Consider the following 21,567-nt stretch of genomic DNA (forward strand, 5'->3'; position numbering starts at 1 on the left):
AAAGAAGCTAGAGGAAGAAAACACCTTACCTATAAAGGAAAAAAGATAAGAATTACATTCATCTTCTCTTTAGAAACCATATAAGCAAGAAGAGATGGAGTAAATTATTTTAAATGTTGAGAGAAAAAAAGCTGGGATTCTCTATTTTGCAAAATTATCTTTCAAAGGATAAAGCCTTTAGCCAGGCTGACTAAGGAAAAAAGAAACTAAAAAAGACACAAATTACTACAGATAGAAGCAGAGGAAATAGTTCCTAACTCATTCTGTGAGGCCAGCATTCCCCTAATACCTAAAGCAGACAAATACAAGAAAACAAAACTACAGATCAATATCTCATGAACACAGCGGGAATGATCTTCCACAAGATATTAGCAAAATGAATCCAAATTAGGGGCACCTGGCTGGTTCAGTCAGTAGAGCATGCAACCCTTAATCTGGAGGTTGTGAATTCTAGCTCCAAATTGGGTGTAGAGATTACTTGAATTAAAAAAAAAAAAATCTTAAAACACACACTACAGCCAAGTAGGATTTGTCCCTAGTATGCAAAGCTGGTTCAACATTTGAAAATTTATCATCAACAGACTAAAAAAGAAAAATCACATGATCATATTGATAGATGCAGAAAAAGCATTGATAGAATCCAACTCCCATTCATGATAAAAGCTCTCAGTATACTAGGAATAGAGGGGATCATCCTTTTTTTTTTTTTTTTTTGAGGGGATCATCCTTAACTTTAAAATGCTACAAAAAATCTTACACCTAACATAATGGTGAGAAACTGGAAGCTTCTGTATTAGTATCAGTGCTAAAAAGAAATAAGCTATCAAGCCATGAAAAGATCTGAAGGAACCTAAATGCATATTTAGACTTAGAAGTCCCTGCTTACCACTCCTTATCAACATTGTGCAGGAAATTCTAACTAATGCAGTTAAGACAAAAGGAAACCAAAGGTATACAGATTGGGAAGGAAGAAATAAAACTGTCGTTTTTCACTGGTAACATGATTATCAATGTAGAAAATCGAACAGAATGGACAAAAAATAGAAACTAACAATTATAGCAAGATCAAAGGATGCAAGGTTAATATACCAAAGCTAATCATTGTCCTACATAATAGCAATGAACAAGAAAATTTTGAAATTAAAAACAATACAATTTACAAAGCATCCCCTGCCCTGGGAGTAAAATACTTAAGTATGAATCTAAGAAGATATGTACAAGATGTATATAAGAAAAACTACAAAACTGATGAAGTAAAAGAATTTACTAAAAAAAAAAAAAAAATGGAGAGCTATTCCACATTAATGGATATGAAGATTATTGTCAAGATGTCAGTTCTTGTCAACTTAATGTATAGATACAGTGCATTTCCAATCAAGATCCCAATAACTTATCTTGTGGATAGTGAAAAATTTAAGTTTATATAGAGGATTGAAAGACCCAGAATAGCCAACACAGTATTGAAGAACAAAGTAGGAGGGTTCAACCTCAAGACTTACTATAAAGCTCCAATAATTGAGATAGTGTGGTATGGGTAAAAGAATAGACCAATTGATCAATAGAATATAATACAGAACCCATAAATAGACCCATGTGTGGTCAACTGATACTTGACAAAGGAGCAAAGGCAATACAATGGAGGCAAAAATAGTCTTAAATGGCACTAGAACAAGTGGATCTACATGCAACAAGTGAATCTAGAGACAGATCTTCAACCCTTTACAAAAATTAACTCAAAATGTATCACAGACCTAAATACAAATTTTTTAAAAATTAGGAAACTCTGGGAAGATAATGGGAGAAAACCTAAAGGACTTTGGGTATGGTGATACCTCTTTAGGTATAAACAAAGCACAACCCGTGAAAGAATTGGTAAGCTGAACTTCATTGAAGTTATAAACTTCTGCTCTGCAAAAGACAATGATGAGAGAATAACACAAGCCACAGACAGAGCAAATAAAGGACAATTATCCAAAATATACAAAGAACTCTTAGAATTCAATGATAAAATCTGATTTGAAAATGAACCAAAGGCTTAACAGACACCTCAACAACAGATAGACAGATGGCAAATAAACATATGACAGATGTTCTACATTATACATCATCAGGGAAGAGCAGTTTAAAACAAGATACCACTACACACCTATTAGAATAGCCAAAATCCAGAAAAATGGTAGCACCAAATGCTAACAAGAATGTAGAATAACAGGAACTCATTCATTGCTAGGTGTAATATAAAATGGTACAAACACATTGACAACAGTTGGATGATTTTGTACAAAACTAAGCACATTCTTACCATACAATCCAGCAATTACACTGCTTAATATTTACCCAAAGGAGTTGAAAATTTAATGTTCACACAAAAAGCTGCAATGAAAATATGATACCATGGATACATGTCATTATACATTTGTCTAAGCCCACAGAATGTGCAACACCAAGAGTGAGCTATAATATAAATTAGTGTTTTTGAGTGATAATGTGTAAATATAGGTCCATCAGTGATACCACTGTCCAACAAATATACCACTCTGGTGGGGATGTTGATAATGGAGGCTATGCATGTGTGAGGCAGGGACCATAAATCTACCTTCTCAATTTTGCTGTGAATCTTAAATTGCTCCAATCAAAAAAAAAAATTATCATTGCTGACTATATGCCATTATAAACAACACTTATGCAGTAGTAGATAAGTAGTAGACTAGAAATTAGAAGAAGCTGTGTTCAAATCTTTTTTTTTTTTTTATCACTTGTTCTGGTACCCTTAGAAAAGTCACTTAGTATCTCTGAGCCTTATCTAGGAGACTATTCCTTGTGACGTTATGGGAATCATATGGCAGACATGAAGATTTTTTTTTTTAAACTAGCAGTGTGCAAATATCAAGGGCTTAACTATTAAGATATTAAGATAATGACTTAAGAGGTAACCATTGATTTTTTTTTTTAAAGTTTTTTTTTTTAATTATTTTATTTTTTTCATTTTTATTTTATTTATGATAGTCACAGAGAGAGAGAGAGAGGCAGAGACACAGGCAGAGGGAGAAGCAGGCTCCATGCACTGGGAGCCCGATGTGGGATTCGATCCCGGGTCTCCGGGATTGCGCCCTGGGTCAAAGGCAGGCGCCAAACCACTGCGCCACCCAGGGATCCCCCCATTGATTCTTAATAAGGAAACATCTTGTGTGTGCTATGGGATTAATTATAGGAATGAAGAAAGTAAACTGCTGTACAAAAGAGAAGTACAATAATAGTTGTATGCTTAGAAAACTCCAAAAAAGGGAGTGATACCTTTTTGTACGAATGGAAATATTCATGAAAAAATTTTAAGAGAATAGTACTAAGGCAAGTTTGACTTTGACTTTGAGTGTAGGAATCTAGCAAATAGAATGAGAATACAGCAAACCTATAGAGACTGGAATATTTGTTAACAGAATTTAATGTTTTCTGCAAACAGGTCAGATTTTATGTATGTATGTATGTATGTATTAATTGGAGTTCAATTTGCCAACATATAGCAGAACACCGAGTGCTCATCCCATTGCCCCCCTCAGTGAACAGGTCATGTTTTAGAGTACAAATGGAATCTGTGGCTGAAGGAAGAATAAACTCTTCCTGATTCTAGTTTATGTCAGACTTATTTCTGAAATAACCTAAAGGGAAATAATATATATTTCTTAAGGTTTAATAGGAAAAAAAGCTTAGTCTGTCTTTATGTTCACTTTCCTAAATTACATGCTTTTGTTTATGGTTGAGCCTTAGCTTTTGATATTATGTATGATATGTCTGCTTTTCTTTTCTAGAAGCCACCAGTGTCCAACAGAAGGTCAATTTTTCTGAAGGAGGTATTTTCTTTTAAAATATTCTAAATAAAATAAAATAAAATAAAATATTCTAAATCTTTTTTTTTCCCCATTAACATGAGCAATTTTGACAGGTACTTCAGAGAGAAGAGAAAATAGTGTGTTTTTCTTCAGAAAAACAAAAATCCATGCCTGCCTGAACTCATAATTGGGCAGGTGAAATAGGATAGAGTGAGTGATGATAACCTTTTTATGAATTTTAAGGATCTTTTTTCTGAGTTACTAGTTACTAGTTAAAGCTAATAAACAATTCTGGCATATTCTGGCCTTTGATTATGATATTAATCATTTTTTCCAAATTCTCATAATCAGTCTATGAATAGCACAATAAAATCTAGTCCCTTTTAAAGCCCACCATAATCTAAGGGTGACCTGCATACTGAAATGTTTATATATGGGTGTGTGTATACCTCCTCCTTTCCAAAACACAGATGGACACATGTAAGCACATGTGTGTGCATATACTAGTCTTGTCTGAATTTACATGCAACATGTAGTTCCCTCCATAAGGTAAAATTTTTCCGCTATTTAACGCTCATTTGTTTACTCTTCAACTCTACAATAAAGCCTCGATATAATGTTGTAGATACTACTCTGAATATTTGCTTGAGATAGAATTATGTGCTTCAGAGAACAGTAATAAGCTCAGTTTTAGCTTATATGAAAATTTGTGATCCAGAATAGTAAACATAATAAATAGCAATTCTATATCTGATAGAGAGGCTTCATTTTAATGTTTAATTACTTGTTTTTTAATCTAGATCTTCAGAGAATTAGAATGGACTATATACTAGTGTCTTATTTACTTCTTTTTAGGAGAAACTGAACAGGATGATCAAGACAGCTCTGACAGTGATATTACTACTAATAAGGTCAGATCCGGGGATTCTCTTGATTCTGCAGGTAACTTTGCTTTTATACATATGACTATATCTTAGGAGCTGTCTTTTTAGTTAAAATATAAAGGTATTTTGTGAATATGCTTTTTAAAATACTGCAAAGTATTTTCCTTATAACGACTTTTTAAAAAGCTGTATACTTTTAAAATATTTATTAAAACTACTGATTCCATACGTGCATCTGATTAGTACTGTAATGCCATGTAATATCTAAACAAGTCACTCTTTAGCCTACTTTGATTATGTATGGAATATAAGATATTTTGGGGGCTTAAAAGAAGAGAGTTATTTGTAGTTTTTTAAAAAAAATTATAGAAAAAAAAATTATAGAGAGGGGCACCTGCGTGGCTCAATCAGTTAAGCGTCTGACTTTAGCTCAGGTCATGATCCCAGGGTCCTGGAATTGAGCCCCATGTTGGGTTCCTTCCTTAGTAGAAAGTCTACTTGTCCCTCTCCCTCTGCCTGTCCCCCTCCTTGTGTACTGATGTGCATGCATATATGCACGCTCACTCTTTCTCTCTCAAATAAAATCTTTTTTAAAAATTTAAAAATCTTAGAGAAACTGATCTCATTGGCAGTTATACTCATTACACTATTAGGAATGTTAGTTAGCTTTTAGGAAGTTTTTATATACCTAGATAATTGCTTTTACCCTTGGATTGTCCAGATTAACCCCAGATTAGTAATAACCATTTGATTATTCATGTGAATCTGTGTTTTATTAAAGGGAAGAGTTGACTGAAGAGAAAAAAAAAATACCAATTGAGGCTTAAGAGGATGCTGAACCAATTTGTAAACTCTGTCAATTATGAATAATTTTAAATTTTAGTTCTATGAAAGAGTAATTCTCCACTTTAGCCTCACCACTTTTTGAGAATTTCCATAATTCCTGTTTTACTTCATCATTCCATTTTAAAAATAAGCTCAAAGCTGGTTTATGGGCATTGAGTATTCTTTATATTTCGCACCCTTCCTCATTTTCCCCCATTCTTTCTTGATACAGAAATCCCAAAGAAGATATGCACCATTTTAGCATAGTGGTTAAGAACATGGGCTCTTGAGCCAGAATTGCTGGGTTTCACTCCTCTACTACTAGGTTTGTGCCTTCAGGCCATTACTTAACCTCGGTGTTCCTCAGTTTCCTCATTTGGGTTCTTAAGAGGTTAAATTAATTCACATGTGCAAGCACCTAGAAAGTACCTGTCATGTAGAAAACACTTAAATTAAGTGTTCTTATTAGTTTTGGTATATGTATACACAAAGCTCTAAAAATGAGAGACTGATTAAGCCATTCATACGGCCAATAGTTTAATGCCATTGCTACCAGCTTATAGCTCTTTGAAACTACATAAACCACAGGTTCTGTGATCCCTTTAGAATTCTAATAAATTTTCTTTTTTAAAAGATTTTATTTATTTATCCGTGAGAGATACAGAGAGAGGCAGAGACATAGGCAGAGGGAGAAGGAAGCTCCCTGCAAGGAGCCTGATGCAGGACTCAATCCCAGGACCCTGGGATCACGACCTGAGCTGAAGGCAGATGCTCAACCACTAAGCAACCCAGGCGCCCCTAAAATTCTATTAAATTCTTAGTGAAGCACACACCTGCATGCAGAAGAAGACTCTAAAGAACAAAAAGAGGAGCATGTTAAGAAGAATACAAATCTTCCTAGATTATTTTCTGGACTAATTATCAGTGAAGAGGTACAAGAAGAAACAATAAAAAGGGAAAAAAAGAGAGAGAGAAAGAGAGAGAGACGCAAACCAAGAAACAGACTCTTAACTATAGAGAACAAACTGCTAGTTGCAAGGGGGGGGTGGGAATGAGTGAAACAGGTGATGGGGATTAAGGGGTATACTTGCTGTGATGAACACTTGGGATTGTATGGAAGTACTGAGTACCTTAATTCTACCCCTGAAACTAATATTGTACTGTATGTTAACTAACTGGAATTTAAATAAAAACAAAACAAAACAAAAAATCCATTGCAATGCAGGAAGAAAATATTAGAAAATATTAGAATTTCATGTATATCTATATTTTATTTCATCCACTTAAGATGTCTATTTTTGTTTTATAATAAATGCAACACATCAGTTAATATATTTCAGTAGTACATGTATATAATACGTTTTAGAGATGGATGTTCAAATTTTTTTAGAAATAGGAATATGGTAACAAAAATATTTAGCTACCACCCCTGAATGTGTCAAATCCTTCTGCTTCCAAGGTAACAATCTGATCACTTTTGAACAGATTTAGTTATGATTCCCATTTTTATATGAAAACAAGTTTTTAAAGAAGAGTAGACTAAAATATATAATGTATTGACCACTTACAGGGAAAGTTTGAGGCAAATGGATATTAAAGATTTCAAGAAGATCCATTATGAACTTTAAAAATGTTCCCCAACTCAAAGCTTTTATTATCTCCCTTACCTCATGCTATGTTCTGTCTTACATTTTTTTCTTTAGAAAGTCATTAGGGAAAAGAGATAATTAAGTAGTTAATTTTTTAGGTACAACATAACTCTTTAGAAACTTTTTAAAAATAAATTGTGCCCCCCAAGTGTTGAATTCCCTGGAGTTTTATGGAATACTTTTGCTCCTTTGATTATACATTGTTCTCTTATAAAAATATGCATTTTAAAAGTATAATATACATTATAGTGTACTATGTCTATTTTTGTTGTTTTTTTAGATCAAACCACCATATTATCAAGTCAATATCCAGAATCTTGGCAGTCATCACAAAGTAAGTAAAACCATGTCTTAAACTCTTAAAAGTCTGTGTGTGTGGTCAAATTATTTATTTACTTATTTATTTGTTTGTTTGTTTATTAATGAATGAATGAATGAATGACAGTCACACACAGAGAGAGAGAGAGGCAGAGACACAGGCAGAGGGAGAAGCAGGCTCCATGCACCGGGAGCCCGATGTGGGATTCGATCCCAGGTCTCCAGGATTGCGCCCTGGGCCAAAGGCAGGCACTAACCCGCTGCGCCACCCAAGGATCCCCAAATTTTTTATTTTTTGAAGATTCTGTTGTCCTATTTAACATGAAGTGTTGAAAAAGAGGTATAGTGAATAAAACTCATCCAGCATCTTGAATTTGCTTCATCCCTGTACCCAAGCTTGAATTTGAATTTAAAAAACAAGAATCTGGGCAGCCCGGGTGGCTCAGTGGTTTAGCACTGCCTTCAGCCCAGGGTGATCCTGGAGACCCAGGATTGAGTCCCATGTTTGGCTGCCTGCGTAGAGCCTGCTTCTCCCTTTGTCTGTGTCTCTGCTTCTCTCTCTCTCTCTCTCTCTCATGAATAAATAAATAAAATCTTTAAAAAATAAAAATAAAAAAGAATCTGCATTCCATGACTTGTTGAATGTCCCTTGCTTCCCATATAAATTTGTTAATGTTTTTAGTTTAATTTAATGTAGTTTGAGCCTATTTACATGGACATATTCTAATAAGGATATAAAATTTTATATATAGTATGATTTGAGCTCTAATACGAAAGTTTGGAAGATTGGAGGTACCTGGGTGGCTCAGTCGGGTAAGCATCTGCCTTGGGCTCAGGTCATGATCCTAGGGTCCTGAGATGGAGCCTCACATCAGGCTCCCTGCTCAGTGGGGAGCCTGCTTTTTCCCCTCCTCCCCACTTGTGCACTCTGGCTTGTGCTCTCTGTCACTATCTCTGTCTCTCTCTCAAATAAATAAATAAAATCTTTAAAAAAAATAAAAAAGCTTGGAAGGTTGGATAAATAAATAATAAACCAAGGTACAGTAAAAAGTTAATGGTAAGCTAGGTAATAGGTATATAAAAATCTTACAGCCTTGCTTACAGTCTCAAAAATTCTCACAATATGTTGAGAAAATATAACAAAAGGTTGGAAAGTAATATATTAAAGTGCTAATAACAATGATTTGTTTAGGATGGTAGAATAATTGGTGACATTTTCCTTCTGTATTTGGCTGATTATCTACAGTGGATATGTATTTCTTAGGTTAAGCAGAAATGATACGGTTTTTTCTTTTTCATTTTTAAATCAAGTCCCAGGGATCCCTGAGTGGCTCAGCGGTTTAGCGTCTGCCCAGGGCCTGATCCTGGAGTCCCGGGATCGAGTCCCACGTCGGGCTCCCTGCAGGGAGCCTGCTTCTCCTCTGCCTGTCTCTGCCTCTCTCTGTGTCTCTCATGAGTAAATAAATAGAATGTTAATCTAAAATAAGTCCCAGAATTTGAGTTAATTTAATCAACCTAAAATATCCTTGTATATGAAATATACAGGGACTTTTGTTCTTTCCAACTCACCTTTTTTTGAAATATGAGATTGTTTTTAAAGAAAAAGTCTTTGGAAATCTGTTTTGTAATCATTGTGTTTATAGAATTCCACTCTATTTCACTTTATATATATTTAGTTTTTAGAAGGTTCTGGGTTTGAACTTAAAACTGTGATAAAAGCCACTGAGACACAAAAATAAATCTTGTGGAAAATTACTTGCTGAATCATCTTATATGTTTGCCTTTTGTTATTCTAAATCTTTGATTTTTGGAAGCTCTTAAAAGTATCTCGCTATATAAATTATGCTACATGCATACAGTGGAATAATTTTTAGTTATGAAAAATGAGTACTTTATATACTAATGAATAGATGATCAAGATATATGTCCTCATAGATCTTGGAAACTAGCCCTTTATCTGATATGTCATTTGCAAATATCTTCTCCCATTCTGTAGGTTGTCTTTTAGTTTTGTTGACTGTATCCTTTGCTGTGCAAAAGCTTCTTATCTTGATGAAGTCCCAATAGTTCATTTTTGCTTTTGTTTCTTTTGCCTTCATGGATGTATCTTGCAAGAAGTTACTGTGGCTGAGTTCAAAAAGGGTGTTGCCTATGTTCTTCTCTAGGATTTTGATGTAATCTTGTCTCACATTTAGATCTTTCATCCATTTTGAGTTTATCTTTGTGTATGGTGAAAGAGAGTGGTCTAGTTTCATTCTTCTGCATGTGGATGTCCAATTTTCCCAGCACCATTTATTGAAGAGACTGTCTTTCTTCCAATGGATAGTCTTTCCTCCTTTATCGAATATTAGTTGACCATAAAGATCAGGGTCCACTTCTGGGTTCTCTATTCTGTTCCATTGATCTATGTGTCTGTTTTTGTGCCAGTACCACACTGTCTTGATGACCACAGCTTTGTAGTACAACCTGAAATCTGGCATTGTGATGCCCCCAGATGAGGTTCTCTTTTTTTAAAATTCCCCTGGCTATTCGGGGTCTTTTCTGATTCCACACAAATCTTAAAATAATTTGTTCTAACTCTCTGAAGAAAGTCCATGGTATTTTGATAGGGATTGCATTAAACGTGTAAATTGCCCTGGGTAACATTGACATTTTCACAATATTAATTCTGCCAATCCATGAGCATGGAATATTTTTCCATGTCTTTGTGTCTTCCTCAGTTTCTTTCAGAAGCGTTCTATAGTTTTGAGGGTATAGATCCTTTACATCTTTGGTTAGGTTTATTCCTAGGTATCTTATGCTTTTGGGTGCAATTGGAAATGGGATTGACTCCTTAATTTCTCTTTCTTCAGTCTCCTTGTTAGTGTATAGAAATGCCACTGATTTCTGGGCATTGATTTTGTATCCTGCCACGCTACCAAATTGCTGTATGAGTTCTAGCAATCTTGGGGTGGAGACTTTTGGGTTTTCTATGTAGAGTATCATGTCATCGGCGAAGAGGGAGAGTTTGACTTCTTCTTTGCCAATTTGAATGCCTTTAATGTCTTTTTGTTGTCTGATTGCTGAGGCTAGGACTTCCAGTACTATGTTGAATAGCAGTGGTGAGAGTGGACATCCCTGTCTTGTTCCTGATCTTAGGGGAAAGGCTCCCAGTGCTTCCCCATTGAGAATGATATTTGCTGTGGGCTTTTCGTAGATGGCTTTTAAGATGTTGAGGAATGTTCCCTCTATCCCTACACTCTGAAGAGTTTTGATCAGAAATGGATGCTGTATTTTGTCAAATGCTTTCTCTGCATCTAATGAGAGGATCATATGGTTCTTGGTTTTTCTCTTGCTGATATGATGAATCACATTGATTGTTTTACGGGTGTTGAACCAGCCTTGTGTCCCAGGGATAAATCCTACTTGGTCATGGTGAATAATTTTCTTAATGTACTGTTGGATCCTATTGGCCAGTATCTTGTTGAGAATTTTTGCATCCATGTTCATCAGGGATATTGGTCTGTAATTCTCCTTTTTGGTGGGGTCTTTGTCTGGTTTTGGAATTAAGGTGATGCTGGCCTCATAGAACGAATTTGGAAGTACTCCATCTCTTTCTATCTTTCCGAACAGCTTTAGAAGAATAGGTATGGTTTCTTCTTTAAACGTTTGATAGAATTCCCCTGGGAAGCCATCTGGCCCTGGACTCTTGTGTCTTGGGAGGTTTTTGATGACTGCTTCAATTTCCTCCCTGGTTATTGGCCTGTTTAGGTAGTCTATTTCTCTATTTCTAAGTCTGTTCCAGTTTTGGTAGTTTGTGGCTTTCCAGGAATGCGTCCATTTCTTCTAGATTGCCTAATTTATTGGCGTATAGCTGTTCATAATATGTTTTTAAAATCGTTTGTATTTCCCTGGTGTTGGTAGTGATCTTTCCTTTCTCATTCATAATTTTATTAATTTGAGTCTTCTCTCTCTTCTTTTTAATAAGGCTGGCTAATGGTTTATCTATCTTATTAATTCTTTCAAAGAACCAACTCCTGGTTCTGTTGATCTGTTCCACAGTTCTTCTGGTCTCGATTTCGTTGAGTTCTGCTCGAATCTTTATTAACTCTCTTCTTCAAGGTGTAGGATCTATTTGCTGTTTTTTCTCTAGCTCCTTTATGTGTAAGGTTAGCTTCTGTATTTGAGTTCTTTCCAGTTTTTGGATGGATGCTTGTATTGCGGTGTATTTCCCCCTTAGGACTGCTTTTGCTGCATCCCAAAGATTTTGAACGGTTTTATCTTCATTCTCATTAGTTTCCATGAATCTTTTTAATTCTTCCTTAATTTCCTGGTTGACCCTTTCATCTTTTAGCAGGATGGTCCTTGACCTCCACGTGTTTGAGGTCCTTCCAAACTTCTTGTTGTGATTTAGTTCTAATTTCAAGGCATTATGGTCTGAGAATATGCAGGGGACGATCCCAATCTTTTGGTATCGGTTCAGACCTGATTTGTGACCCAGTATGTGGTCTATTCTGGAGAAAGTTCCATGTGCACTTGAGAAGAATGTGTATTCAGTTGAGTTTGGATGTAAAGTTCTGTAGATATCTGTGAAATCCATCTGGTCCAGTGTATCATTTAAAGCTCTCGTTTCTTTGGAGATGTTGTGCTTAGAAGACCTATCGAGTATAGAAAGAGCTAGGTTGAAGTCAACACCCAAGAAACAACAATCCAATCATGAAATAGGCAAAATACATGAACAGAAATCTCACAGAGGAAGACAGAGACATGGCCAACACGCACATGAGAAAATGCTCTGCATCACTTGCCATCAGGGAAATACAAATCAAAACCACAATGAGATACCACCTCACACTAGTGAGAATGGGGCAAATTAACAAGGCAGGAAACCACAAATGTTGGAGAGGATGCGGAAAAAAGGGAACCCTCTTACACTATTGGTGGGAATGTGAACTGGTGCAGCCACTCTGGAAAACTGTGTGGAGGTTCCTCAAAGAGTTAAAAATAGACCTGCCCTACGACCCAGCAATTGCACTGTTGGGGATTTACCCCAAAGATACAGATGCAATGAAACGCCGGGATCCCTGCATCCCGATGTTTATAGCAGCAATGTCCACAGTAACCAAACTGTGGAAGGAGCCTCGGTGTCCATCGAAAGATGAGTGGATAAAGAAGATGTAGTTTATGTATACAATGGAATATTACTCAGCTATTAGAAATGACAAATACCCACCATTTGCTTCAACGTGGATGGAACTGGAGGGTATTATGCTGAGTGAAGTAAGTCAGTCGGAGAAGGACAAACATTATATGTTCTCATTCATGTGGGGAATATAAATAATAGTGAAAGGGAATATAAGGGAAGGGAGAAGAAATGTGTGGGAAATATCAGAAAGGGAGACAGAACGTAAAGACTGCTAACTCTGGGAAACGAACTAGGGGTGGTAGAAGGGGAGAAGGGCGGGGGATGCATGGAGCCTGCTTTTCCCTCTGCCTGTGTCTCTGTGCCTCTCTCTCTCTGTGACTATCATAAATAAATAAAAATTTAAAAAAAAAAAGAAAGAAAAATAACATGAAATTCTGTCCTTGGTCTTGTCCATAATTTTTGGATGATGACTAAAGATATGCTTATCAAATTTGCAGATGACAGAAAGCTAGGAGGCATGGCTAACCCAAAAAATTATCAAATTATGATTCAAAGTTATTTAGACAGGCTGCAAACTAGTATAGATAAATGTGAGGTCTACCAATTAAATTCAAAAGAATCATCTGGAGGAAGGTAACCAGAGTAATAAGAGAACAGAAAAGCATGTCATGCAAGGTCTGGTTGGAAGTTACTTTGTACAGTCTTTCATATTGAGGGACTGCTATGAAAATGGAATGAAGGAAAACCAATGCATATATTCTATGTCACGAAATATCAGGACTCAAACTAAGTTGGTAGTAATGGGAACACAAAGGAGGTTATAAATATAAAAGATACTGCTGAGAAAAATCCAAGATTTTTAAAAATTTTATTTATTTATTTAAGAGTTTATTTATTTATTCATGAGAGATACGCAGAGAGAGGCAGATACAAAGGCAGAGGGAGAAGCAGCTCCCCACAGGGAGCCCAATGTGGGACTTGATCCTGGATCCTGGGATCACAACCTGAGCCGAAGGCAGATGCTCAACCACTGAGCCATCCAGGTGCCCCCAAATCCAAGATTTTTAAATTTAAGTATTTAGAACGCCAATTATGTGCCAAGCCTTATGCTGATGCTAGAGGAACAGGAGAGACAAAAATTCAGTCAAAAATTTAGTCAAAAATTCAGTCAAAATTTTCTTTCAGACAAAAATTTAATCCAGTTAAAACTTATTCTTTACTCTTTAGTTTCTCAAGATCTAACAGGGATAAGAGACTAATAAAGAATTAATAAAAAGAACTAAAATACAATGTCATACATACTAATATAATATATATAAAGTTCAACAGAGTGTGGATAGAAAACAATAAAGTCTGCTAGCCAAGGAAAATGGCTTTTGAGCTAGATCTTCAAGGTCTTCAAGATCAGATATGTAATTTGGAGTTTCCCAGGTACCTAAGGAAGAATAGGGGACATGAAGGGCAAGGAAAAGAAATGTCATGCTTCCAAGCATAAAGTAACTGAGATATGCTGAAACTACTAACAGAAATGGGGAACCTAAGAAATGGATAGAGGGGAAGTGGAGGCAACAGATTATATATCACAAGTTGTTGCAGAAACCTGATGGTCAAAAAAAAAAAAAAAAAAAAAAAGGAAAGGAACATGTGTAAGGTAGTAATAATAGATCTGTCTTACATTCGGTTTGTTTTTAACACTGGATAATTTATTTAGAATTAGAAGGAAATTCAGGGAAAGGTAAAACGAAAGACAGGAAGCCAGCAGAGTATGTCTGACAATAATAATGGGACTGAGATGAACTACAGAGTATACCTACCTAAAGGTATTCAAGTTCAAAAAATTTTTTAAGTTTATTTATGCTTGAAATTTGAAAGGTATTTACAACCTTAAATAAATCATATGAAACTTATTGGGAGGCACTGTGTAGAGTGATTAAAAGCACAGGTTTCTGGAATCAGACTGCTTAAGTTCAAATCCCTCTCCACCACTAATGTTTGGACATTTGAGAAAGTTAAATTCTAGGCCTCAATTGTCTTTTCTGTAAAATGGGAATGACTGGAGCGCCTAACTCAAGAAATTACAAGAATTAAATAAGATACAAATGCAAAGTACTTCGATCAGTGCCTGGAAACTACAAGTACTCAATAAATGTTAGCTAACTATCAGTATTCCTATTCTTTCGAAGGAGGAAGAATGGGGTGAAAGGACCGTGTGTATTAACCCATAATGAGAAGTGATTTTTTATTTGTGTGTTCTCAAAGAAGGGTTTCAAAATCTTTCTCTTTCTAAAATGGTTAAAGTATTTAAAACCATATCATCTCAAAACCACCTCAAATTCCATGCATAATTTACTTTTACTTCATTGCAAACAATATATTACAGCAGGAAAAAGATTTTCTTAAGAAAACTTAAAAGTATGGGGTGCTTTGGTGGCTCAGTCAGTTAAGTGTCTGTCTTCAGCTCAGGTCGTGATCCCAGGAGCCCCACATTGGGCTCCCTGCTCAGTGGTCAGCCTGCTTCTCCCGCTCCCTCTGCCTACTGGTCTGCTTACTTGTGCTCTCTTCCACTCTCTCTCAAAGGAAAAGGAAAAGGAAAAGGAAAGGGAAAGGAAAGGAAAAGGAAAGGAAAATGAAAGGAAAAGGAAAGGGAAAGGAAAAAGAAAGGAAAAGAAAAGGAAAGGAAAAGGAAAGGAAAGGACAGAACTTAAGGTAAAAACGTCCCCAATCCGCAATCTAGCCCTTGTTCATACGTTCAGACGCATATCCAAATATCAAAGTTACAATAATAAACTGGAATGAGTCACATGAAGAAATTCGGATTAGTAATACAGATATGCCTTTTGAAAATTATTCACCACAAATACTTTAAAATATTAATTTCACTGTGATTTTCAACCAATAAAGTTTTATTGTGTGTTTAGTTCAGAGAAAGCAACAGTGCTTCCAACTGTAGGATCTCTGCAAGGACTTACATTTACACTGGATATAAAAAGACAAGTAAAAGGGTATGCAATAAGTATAGATGTACACCATGCTTAAATATCCACCAGAAGATATTAACCAATTTCTAAATAAACTTCTTGCTCAGTGAAGTAAGTCAGTCGGAGAAGGACAAACATTATATGTTCTCATTCATTTGGAGAATATAAATAATAGTGAAAGGGAATATAAGGGAAGGGAGAAGAAATGTGTGGGAAATATCAGAAAGGGAGACAGAACGTAAAGACTGCTAACTCTGGGAAACGAACTAGGGGTGGTAGAAGGGGAGGAGGGAGGGGGGTGGGAGTGAATGGGTGACGGGCACTGGGGGTTATTCTGTATGTTGGTAAATTGAACACCAATAAAAAATAAATTAAAATTAAAAAAAAGATATATGTCCTCAAATCTAAGATGCCATTATTTTATGTATCACTAGAAAAACCATCTAGTTAAACTATGACATATCTTTGATTATAAGATACAGCCCTAAGTCAGAGGTGTTTTTTTAAAAAGTATTTCTTGCGGTACCTGGGTGGCTCAGTCTGTTAAGGGTCTAATCTTGGTTTTGGCTCAGGTCATGATCTCAGGTTTGTGGGATCAAGACCCCTGTTGGGCTCTGTACTCAGCAGAGTTTATTTGATGTTCTTTTCTTTTCCCTCTCCTTCCCCTTCTGCCCTTCCCTGCCACAGGTACACATGCACTCTCAAATAAATAAAATCTTTTTTTAAAAAAAGTACTTATTTAAAAACAAAGAAACACATTTTAAGAAGCATGTATCTACTTTTTTAAAAAGTACTTTGTTGATAGAGACTGAGAACAAATCTGAAAGAATATTCCTATGTCTTATTTACCATGGTATTCCTGCATGTAGTAGGCACTCAATAGATATTTATGAATTTTTAAGTCATATATTTCTAGAATGTTGAATTTCTTTTCTTTTTTTAAAGATTTTTATTTTTATTTATTTATTAATGAGACACAGAGAGAGAGAGAGAGAGGCAGAGACACAGGCAGAGGGAGAAGCAGGCTCCATGCAGGGAGCCCGACGTGGGACTCGATCCCGGGTCTCCAGGATCCCGCCCTGGGCTGACGGCGGCGCTAAACCGCTGAGCCACCCAGGCTGCCCCAAATGTTGTATTTCTTTTACAACAAGCATATATTGCATTTGTATACAGAAGAAAAATTGAAAATTTACAGTGACACTTGTACCGATGGGTAAAAATAAATTTAGGGCATATTTGATTTACTTTGCTATAATTGTTTGAAATTCATTTCTAATCATCCCATTGTATCCTTTTACAGTTGTCCTTAGATACCATTTCAAAAGAAAAAGTAGCATCTTTCATAACAACTTTGAAATGTCCGCAGTATTGCTTACATAGTATATATTAACATATATGACACCCTGAGTTTATATCTTATCCCTACTACCTCTAGATATGTAATCTTAGGCAAGTGATCAATTTCAGTGTCCTTATTTATAAAATAGGAATAATGGTATCAATCACATAAAGTGTGAGAATTAAGTAAAATTATACGTCATACCTGGTAAGCATTCAGTACATACAACTATTATTTTGATGGAATTGATCCTAAAATTGACTTATTATCCAATACTTGGATGGATACTTTGAAGTTTAGAAAAGAGAAAAAAATGAATATGCATATGTTTGGGACTGCTGAAAGAAAGGTCTGATTTTTGTGGAGATTTTTTTGGTTTATAGTATCCATAGTATACAAGTAAAATGTCTGTGCAGTATCATCACTGTTCTTATTTCCAAGTATTGTATGAGCCTATCTCTGTTTTTTTCTTGTAGGTCGAAACTTCAAAACTTTTGATAAGCAAACTTCTGTGCTAAGTAAGTGATTGGTTGTTCTTTTATCAGTCAAGCAATTTTGACTTTGTCAAATTTAGATTTGAATAGGATTTAAGTTTATTTTGCCCTTTTTGCCTTTTAGTCCTACCACACATTGGTACCAAACGTGTAGTTATTCTGTGATATGGAAATGTGTTTAGGACTTTTACCTAAAGTAACTTATTTGGAAGAATAAATGATTGTTTTTTTTCTTCTTAAATAATATTGAAATTAAGTTCAAGTATTATTGAACTCAGTCATTCTCAGACCAGAACAAAGGACTTGTACATAGTTTTGTCTATTAGATGATTGTATTTTTATTTGCTCCCTGTTTTGCTGTAAGTAGTGGCTCATCCTTTACTGGTGTGATCCTTTAACATCATCTTTTACTTCTGAACCTATTGTTTTTGTTGTTTTCCCCAACTTTGTTTTGCCTTTCTGATAGAATTACCTTGTAAATTTGTGTGGTATATATTTTCAAGGTTTGTGAAATGATATATGATATATGTACTTATAGATTAAAAATATATATATATATGTTATATGTATTGGCTTCAGGCTCAGCATATCCAAAAAAAACTCAGGAATGGTTTGAACCAACCACAAGAATAAGAACTACGACGCAAAGTAAGTTGATAAATCTCTACCTGTTACTGAAGTAATATAAAGTTTATTTGCTGTTTTTCTTTATTATTCAGCATACAAAAATATTTAGTTTTTGAGATAGGCATTTAGATTGTGATTTCATTAATGAAGAACAGCTATGATTACTATTTATTTCCATCTGCTTGGAATAGCAGGAGATGGTCTAACTGTAGAGTGTAAATAGTGGTGTGAGAAAGCCAGTGAATGGGGATCCCTGGGTGGCTCAGCGGTTTGGCGCCTGCCTTTGGCCCAGGGCGCGATCCTGGAGTCCCGGGATCGAGTCCCGCGTCGGGCTCCCTGCATGGAGCCTGCTTCTCCCTCTCTTGTGTCTGCCCGCCCCCCTCTCTCTCTATCATAAATAAATAAATAAATCTTTAAAAAAAGAAAGAAAAGAACGCCAGTGAATGATGGGTATAGACTTCACAAGTTGTCAGTTCTGTCTAGCAGCAGTCCAGTCCATACATAATCATGAAATTCTACTCTATTGACAGTACCTATTTTTTATTTGTAGCAGACTTGTTTACCCACTTAGAGCAAATCTGCTTGCCCACTATATTAAGTAATAAAGTATGAAATCTACAAATAGTATATTCATGTTTAGGGTGGATTAAATGTCACAGAATTTAAGAAATATCATAGATGTGGTGAAGTAATCATGCTTTGAATTCAGTATCTATCATAATTTCTGTAGCTGTGTCCACAATAAATTTTGACTCTGTTTAAAAAAAAAACTAAGTCACCCTTAACCTTTATCCCTTCTTTACTCATCTAATCACAATAAATATCAAGATCATTAGGTATTCCCTTTTAGATAATATAAAAATCCCAATCACATATCTCTTGCTCAAGAAGTGACTAACTGTAGGGGGATACCTGGCTGGCTCAGTCAGTAGAGCATGTGACTCGATCTCAGGGTTGTGAGTTCAAACTCCATGTTGGATGTAGAGATTACTTAAAAATAAAACCTTAACAAAAAAAAGGGGTGGGTGGGAAATGACAGACTGTAATAGGACAAGATTACTTTGTGGTAAACAAATCTCTATAGCTTTATTTTTCCATCAGCAAAGTAGTGATGGTCACAATTCATTCTTTTCCACCAGTGAAGTTTTTTCCCACATGTGAGTTCTTCAGCTGTCTAAAACTGAAATAACATTCTGTCGCTTTATTGTTGGCTGTCATTCTTATTTATTTATTTATTTATTTATTTATTTATTTATTTATTTATTTATTATTTATTGTTCAATTTGCCAACATAAGCATAACACCCAGTGCTCATCCCATCAAGTGCCCCCCTCAGTGCCCATCACCCAGTCACCCCAACCCCCGCCCACCTCCCTTTCCACTACCCCTTGTTCGTTTCCCAGAGTTAGGTGTCTCTCATTGTTGGCTGTCATTCTTAATGGTTGTATGTACCTTGCTATCAGAAAACCATTTCTTGGGATCCCTGGGTGGCGCAGCGGTTTGGTGCCTGCCTTTGGCCCAGGGCGCGATCCTGGAGACCCGGGATCGAATCCCACGTCAGGCTCCCGGTGCATGGAGCCTGCTTCTCCCTCTGCTTATGTCTCTGCCTCTCTCTCTCTCTCTCTCTCTCTATGTGACTATCATAAATAAATAAAAATTTATAAAAAAAAAAAAAAAAGAAAACCATTTCTTCTTACACTTTGCTCTTTCTAACCTATTGTAATTAGGAAGGCAAATATTAATTATTTAGCTTACTAGGATTATATTTATAAAAAGTATCAAAAATTAAAGCCAGCTGGGTGGCTCAGTTGATTAAGTGTCTGACTCTTGACTTTGACTCAGGTCATGATCTCAGGGTTGTAAGATTGAGCCCCAAGTCAGGCTCTGGGCTGGGTGTGGAACCTGCTTAAGATTTTATATCTCTCTGCCCCCTACCTCTGCACTGTTCTCTCCCTCCCTCCATTTCTCAAAAAAAAAAAAAAAAATTAAAACTTACTTTGTAGATCTGAGAAATATACTCTCAGAAGCAAAAATGGATGAGTTTAAGTATATACACTATGAAAAGCTCAGAGACTTTTTATTTCTTAGTTCTTAACTATATATTCTGGGTAATTAATAACAGATAAATTTCTTCCAGATAAGTGAAGTATAGTATACATTGTTACCAAAAAATGTTTATACCATTTTTACTTCATCTGATAAGACACTGCAAATGCAAAGCGAAGGGAAAATAATTATATTAAAGATCTGATTGGAATGTAGAAATAGATAAATTGATAGCTAAGTCTTAGTACTATATCTGTTTGCATCCCTATTTTGTCTTAGTGCACTTAGTAAGACTTAAATAACTGTATATTGATTAATAGCCATCTACCATATAGAGAGAACTTTGAGAGTTATATAGAAATTACATACCAGAAATTTGCACAGTAAGGTGCAGATAACAGAATTTATTAGACCTTTAACCACATGAGGACTAAGATAAAAACAGTGAGGGGATCCCTGGGTAGATCAGCAGTTTAGCACCACCTTCGGCCCAGGACATGATCTTGGAGTCCCGGGATCGAGTCCCACGTCAGGCTCCCGGCATGGAGCCTGCTTCTCCCTCCTCCTGTGTCTCTGCCTCTCTCTTTCTCTCTCTATATCTATCATGAATAAATAAATAAATAAATCTTTTAAAAAGATAAAAACAGTGAAAAAATATTTTCAATAAAAGTGGAAGACTGCAGTGTTGTCATACAGCCTTATAGATGTCTTTCTTTTCTTTTCTTTTCTTTTCTTTCTTTCTTTCTTTCTTTCTTTCTTTCTTTCTTTCTTTCTTCTTTCTTTCTTTCTTTCTTTCTTTCTTTCTTTCTTTCTTTCTTTCTTTCTTTCTTTCTTTCTTTCTTTCTTCTTTCTTTTTCTTTCTTTCTTTTTCTTCCTTTTCTGATTTTATTCATGAGAGGCAGAGAGACAGAGACATAGGCCGAGGGAGAAGCAGGCTCCCTTTGAGGAGCTGGATGTGGGACTTGATCCCATGACCCTGGGATCAAAGGCTCAACCACTGAGCCACCCAGTGCTCCTAGATTCCTTTTCAATCCAAAATCATCTAAAAAATTGTTTGCTTGGCATTCTGAATTTCATAGTTCGTTAAAGTTACATTTCTGTTTGCTTTGGTGAGAAAAAATTCAGTTTTAGATTTAAGTGTTCAAGAATCTGGAATTTAAAAAAAAATCTGGGATTTTAGGTCCTTATTGTCACCCAATGTTAGCACCAGTTCCCGGGTAGACAGATTCCAGTTTGGGTTTCTGCCTGTGTCCTAACCTTTTGGGGAAGATGGTACAACTGTCTATTTTTCCTATTTTCCAGGTGATGAAACAATGAGTATAGGGAAGAGTTTCTGTGGAGAGGTCAGACTTCTGAGTCAATGCTTCAATATACATGTTTTGGAACCTGTCTCTAACAGTAGTGCAGAGACATGAAAAAGAGTTTGGAGTTAGGAACTTCAGTCCCAACTCTTCT

The 21,567-nt window shown here is 35.8% G+C and overlaps 1 protein-coding gene across 4 annotated transcripts in view; it reads left to right on the forward strand.

Moving 5' to 3' along the window:
• Positions 1-21,567, forward strand: part of TOR1AIP1 (torsin 1A interacting protein 1) — a 48,725-nt gene that overhangs the window by 14,404 nt on the left and 12,754 nt on the right. For all 4 annotated transcript variants that reach the window (XM_038542158.1, XM_038542157.1, XM_038542156.1 and 1 more), the window contains 5 exons: positions 3,807-3,848; positions 4,683-4,769; positions 7,466-7,519; positions 17,422-17,463; positions 18,019-18,087. In XM_038542158.1, coding sequence (XP_038398086.1) covers positions 3,807-3,848; positions 4,683-4,769; positions 7,466-7,519; positions 17,422-17,463; positions 18,019-18,087 — 294 coding nt within the window. The remainder of the gene's footprint in view (positions 1-3,806; positions 3,849-4,682; positions 4,770-7,465; positions 7,520-17,421; positions 17,464-18,018; positions 18,088-21,567) is intronic.

The sequence above is a fragment of the Canis lupus genome, chromosome 7 (assembly GCF_011100685.1).
Source record: "Canis lupus familiaris isolate Mischka breed German Shepherd chromosome 7, alternate assembly UU_Cfam_GSD_1.0, whole genome shotgun sequence".
NCBI classification, from domain to species: domain Eukaryota; kingdom Metazoa; phylum Chordata; class Mammalia; order Carnivora; family Canidae; genus Canis; species Canis lupus.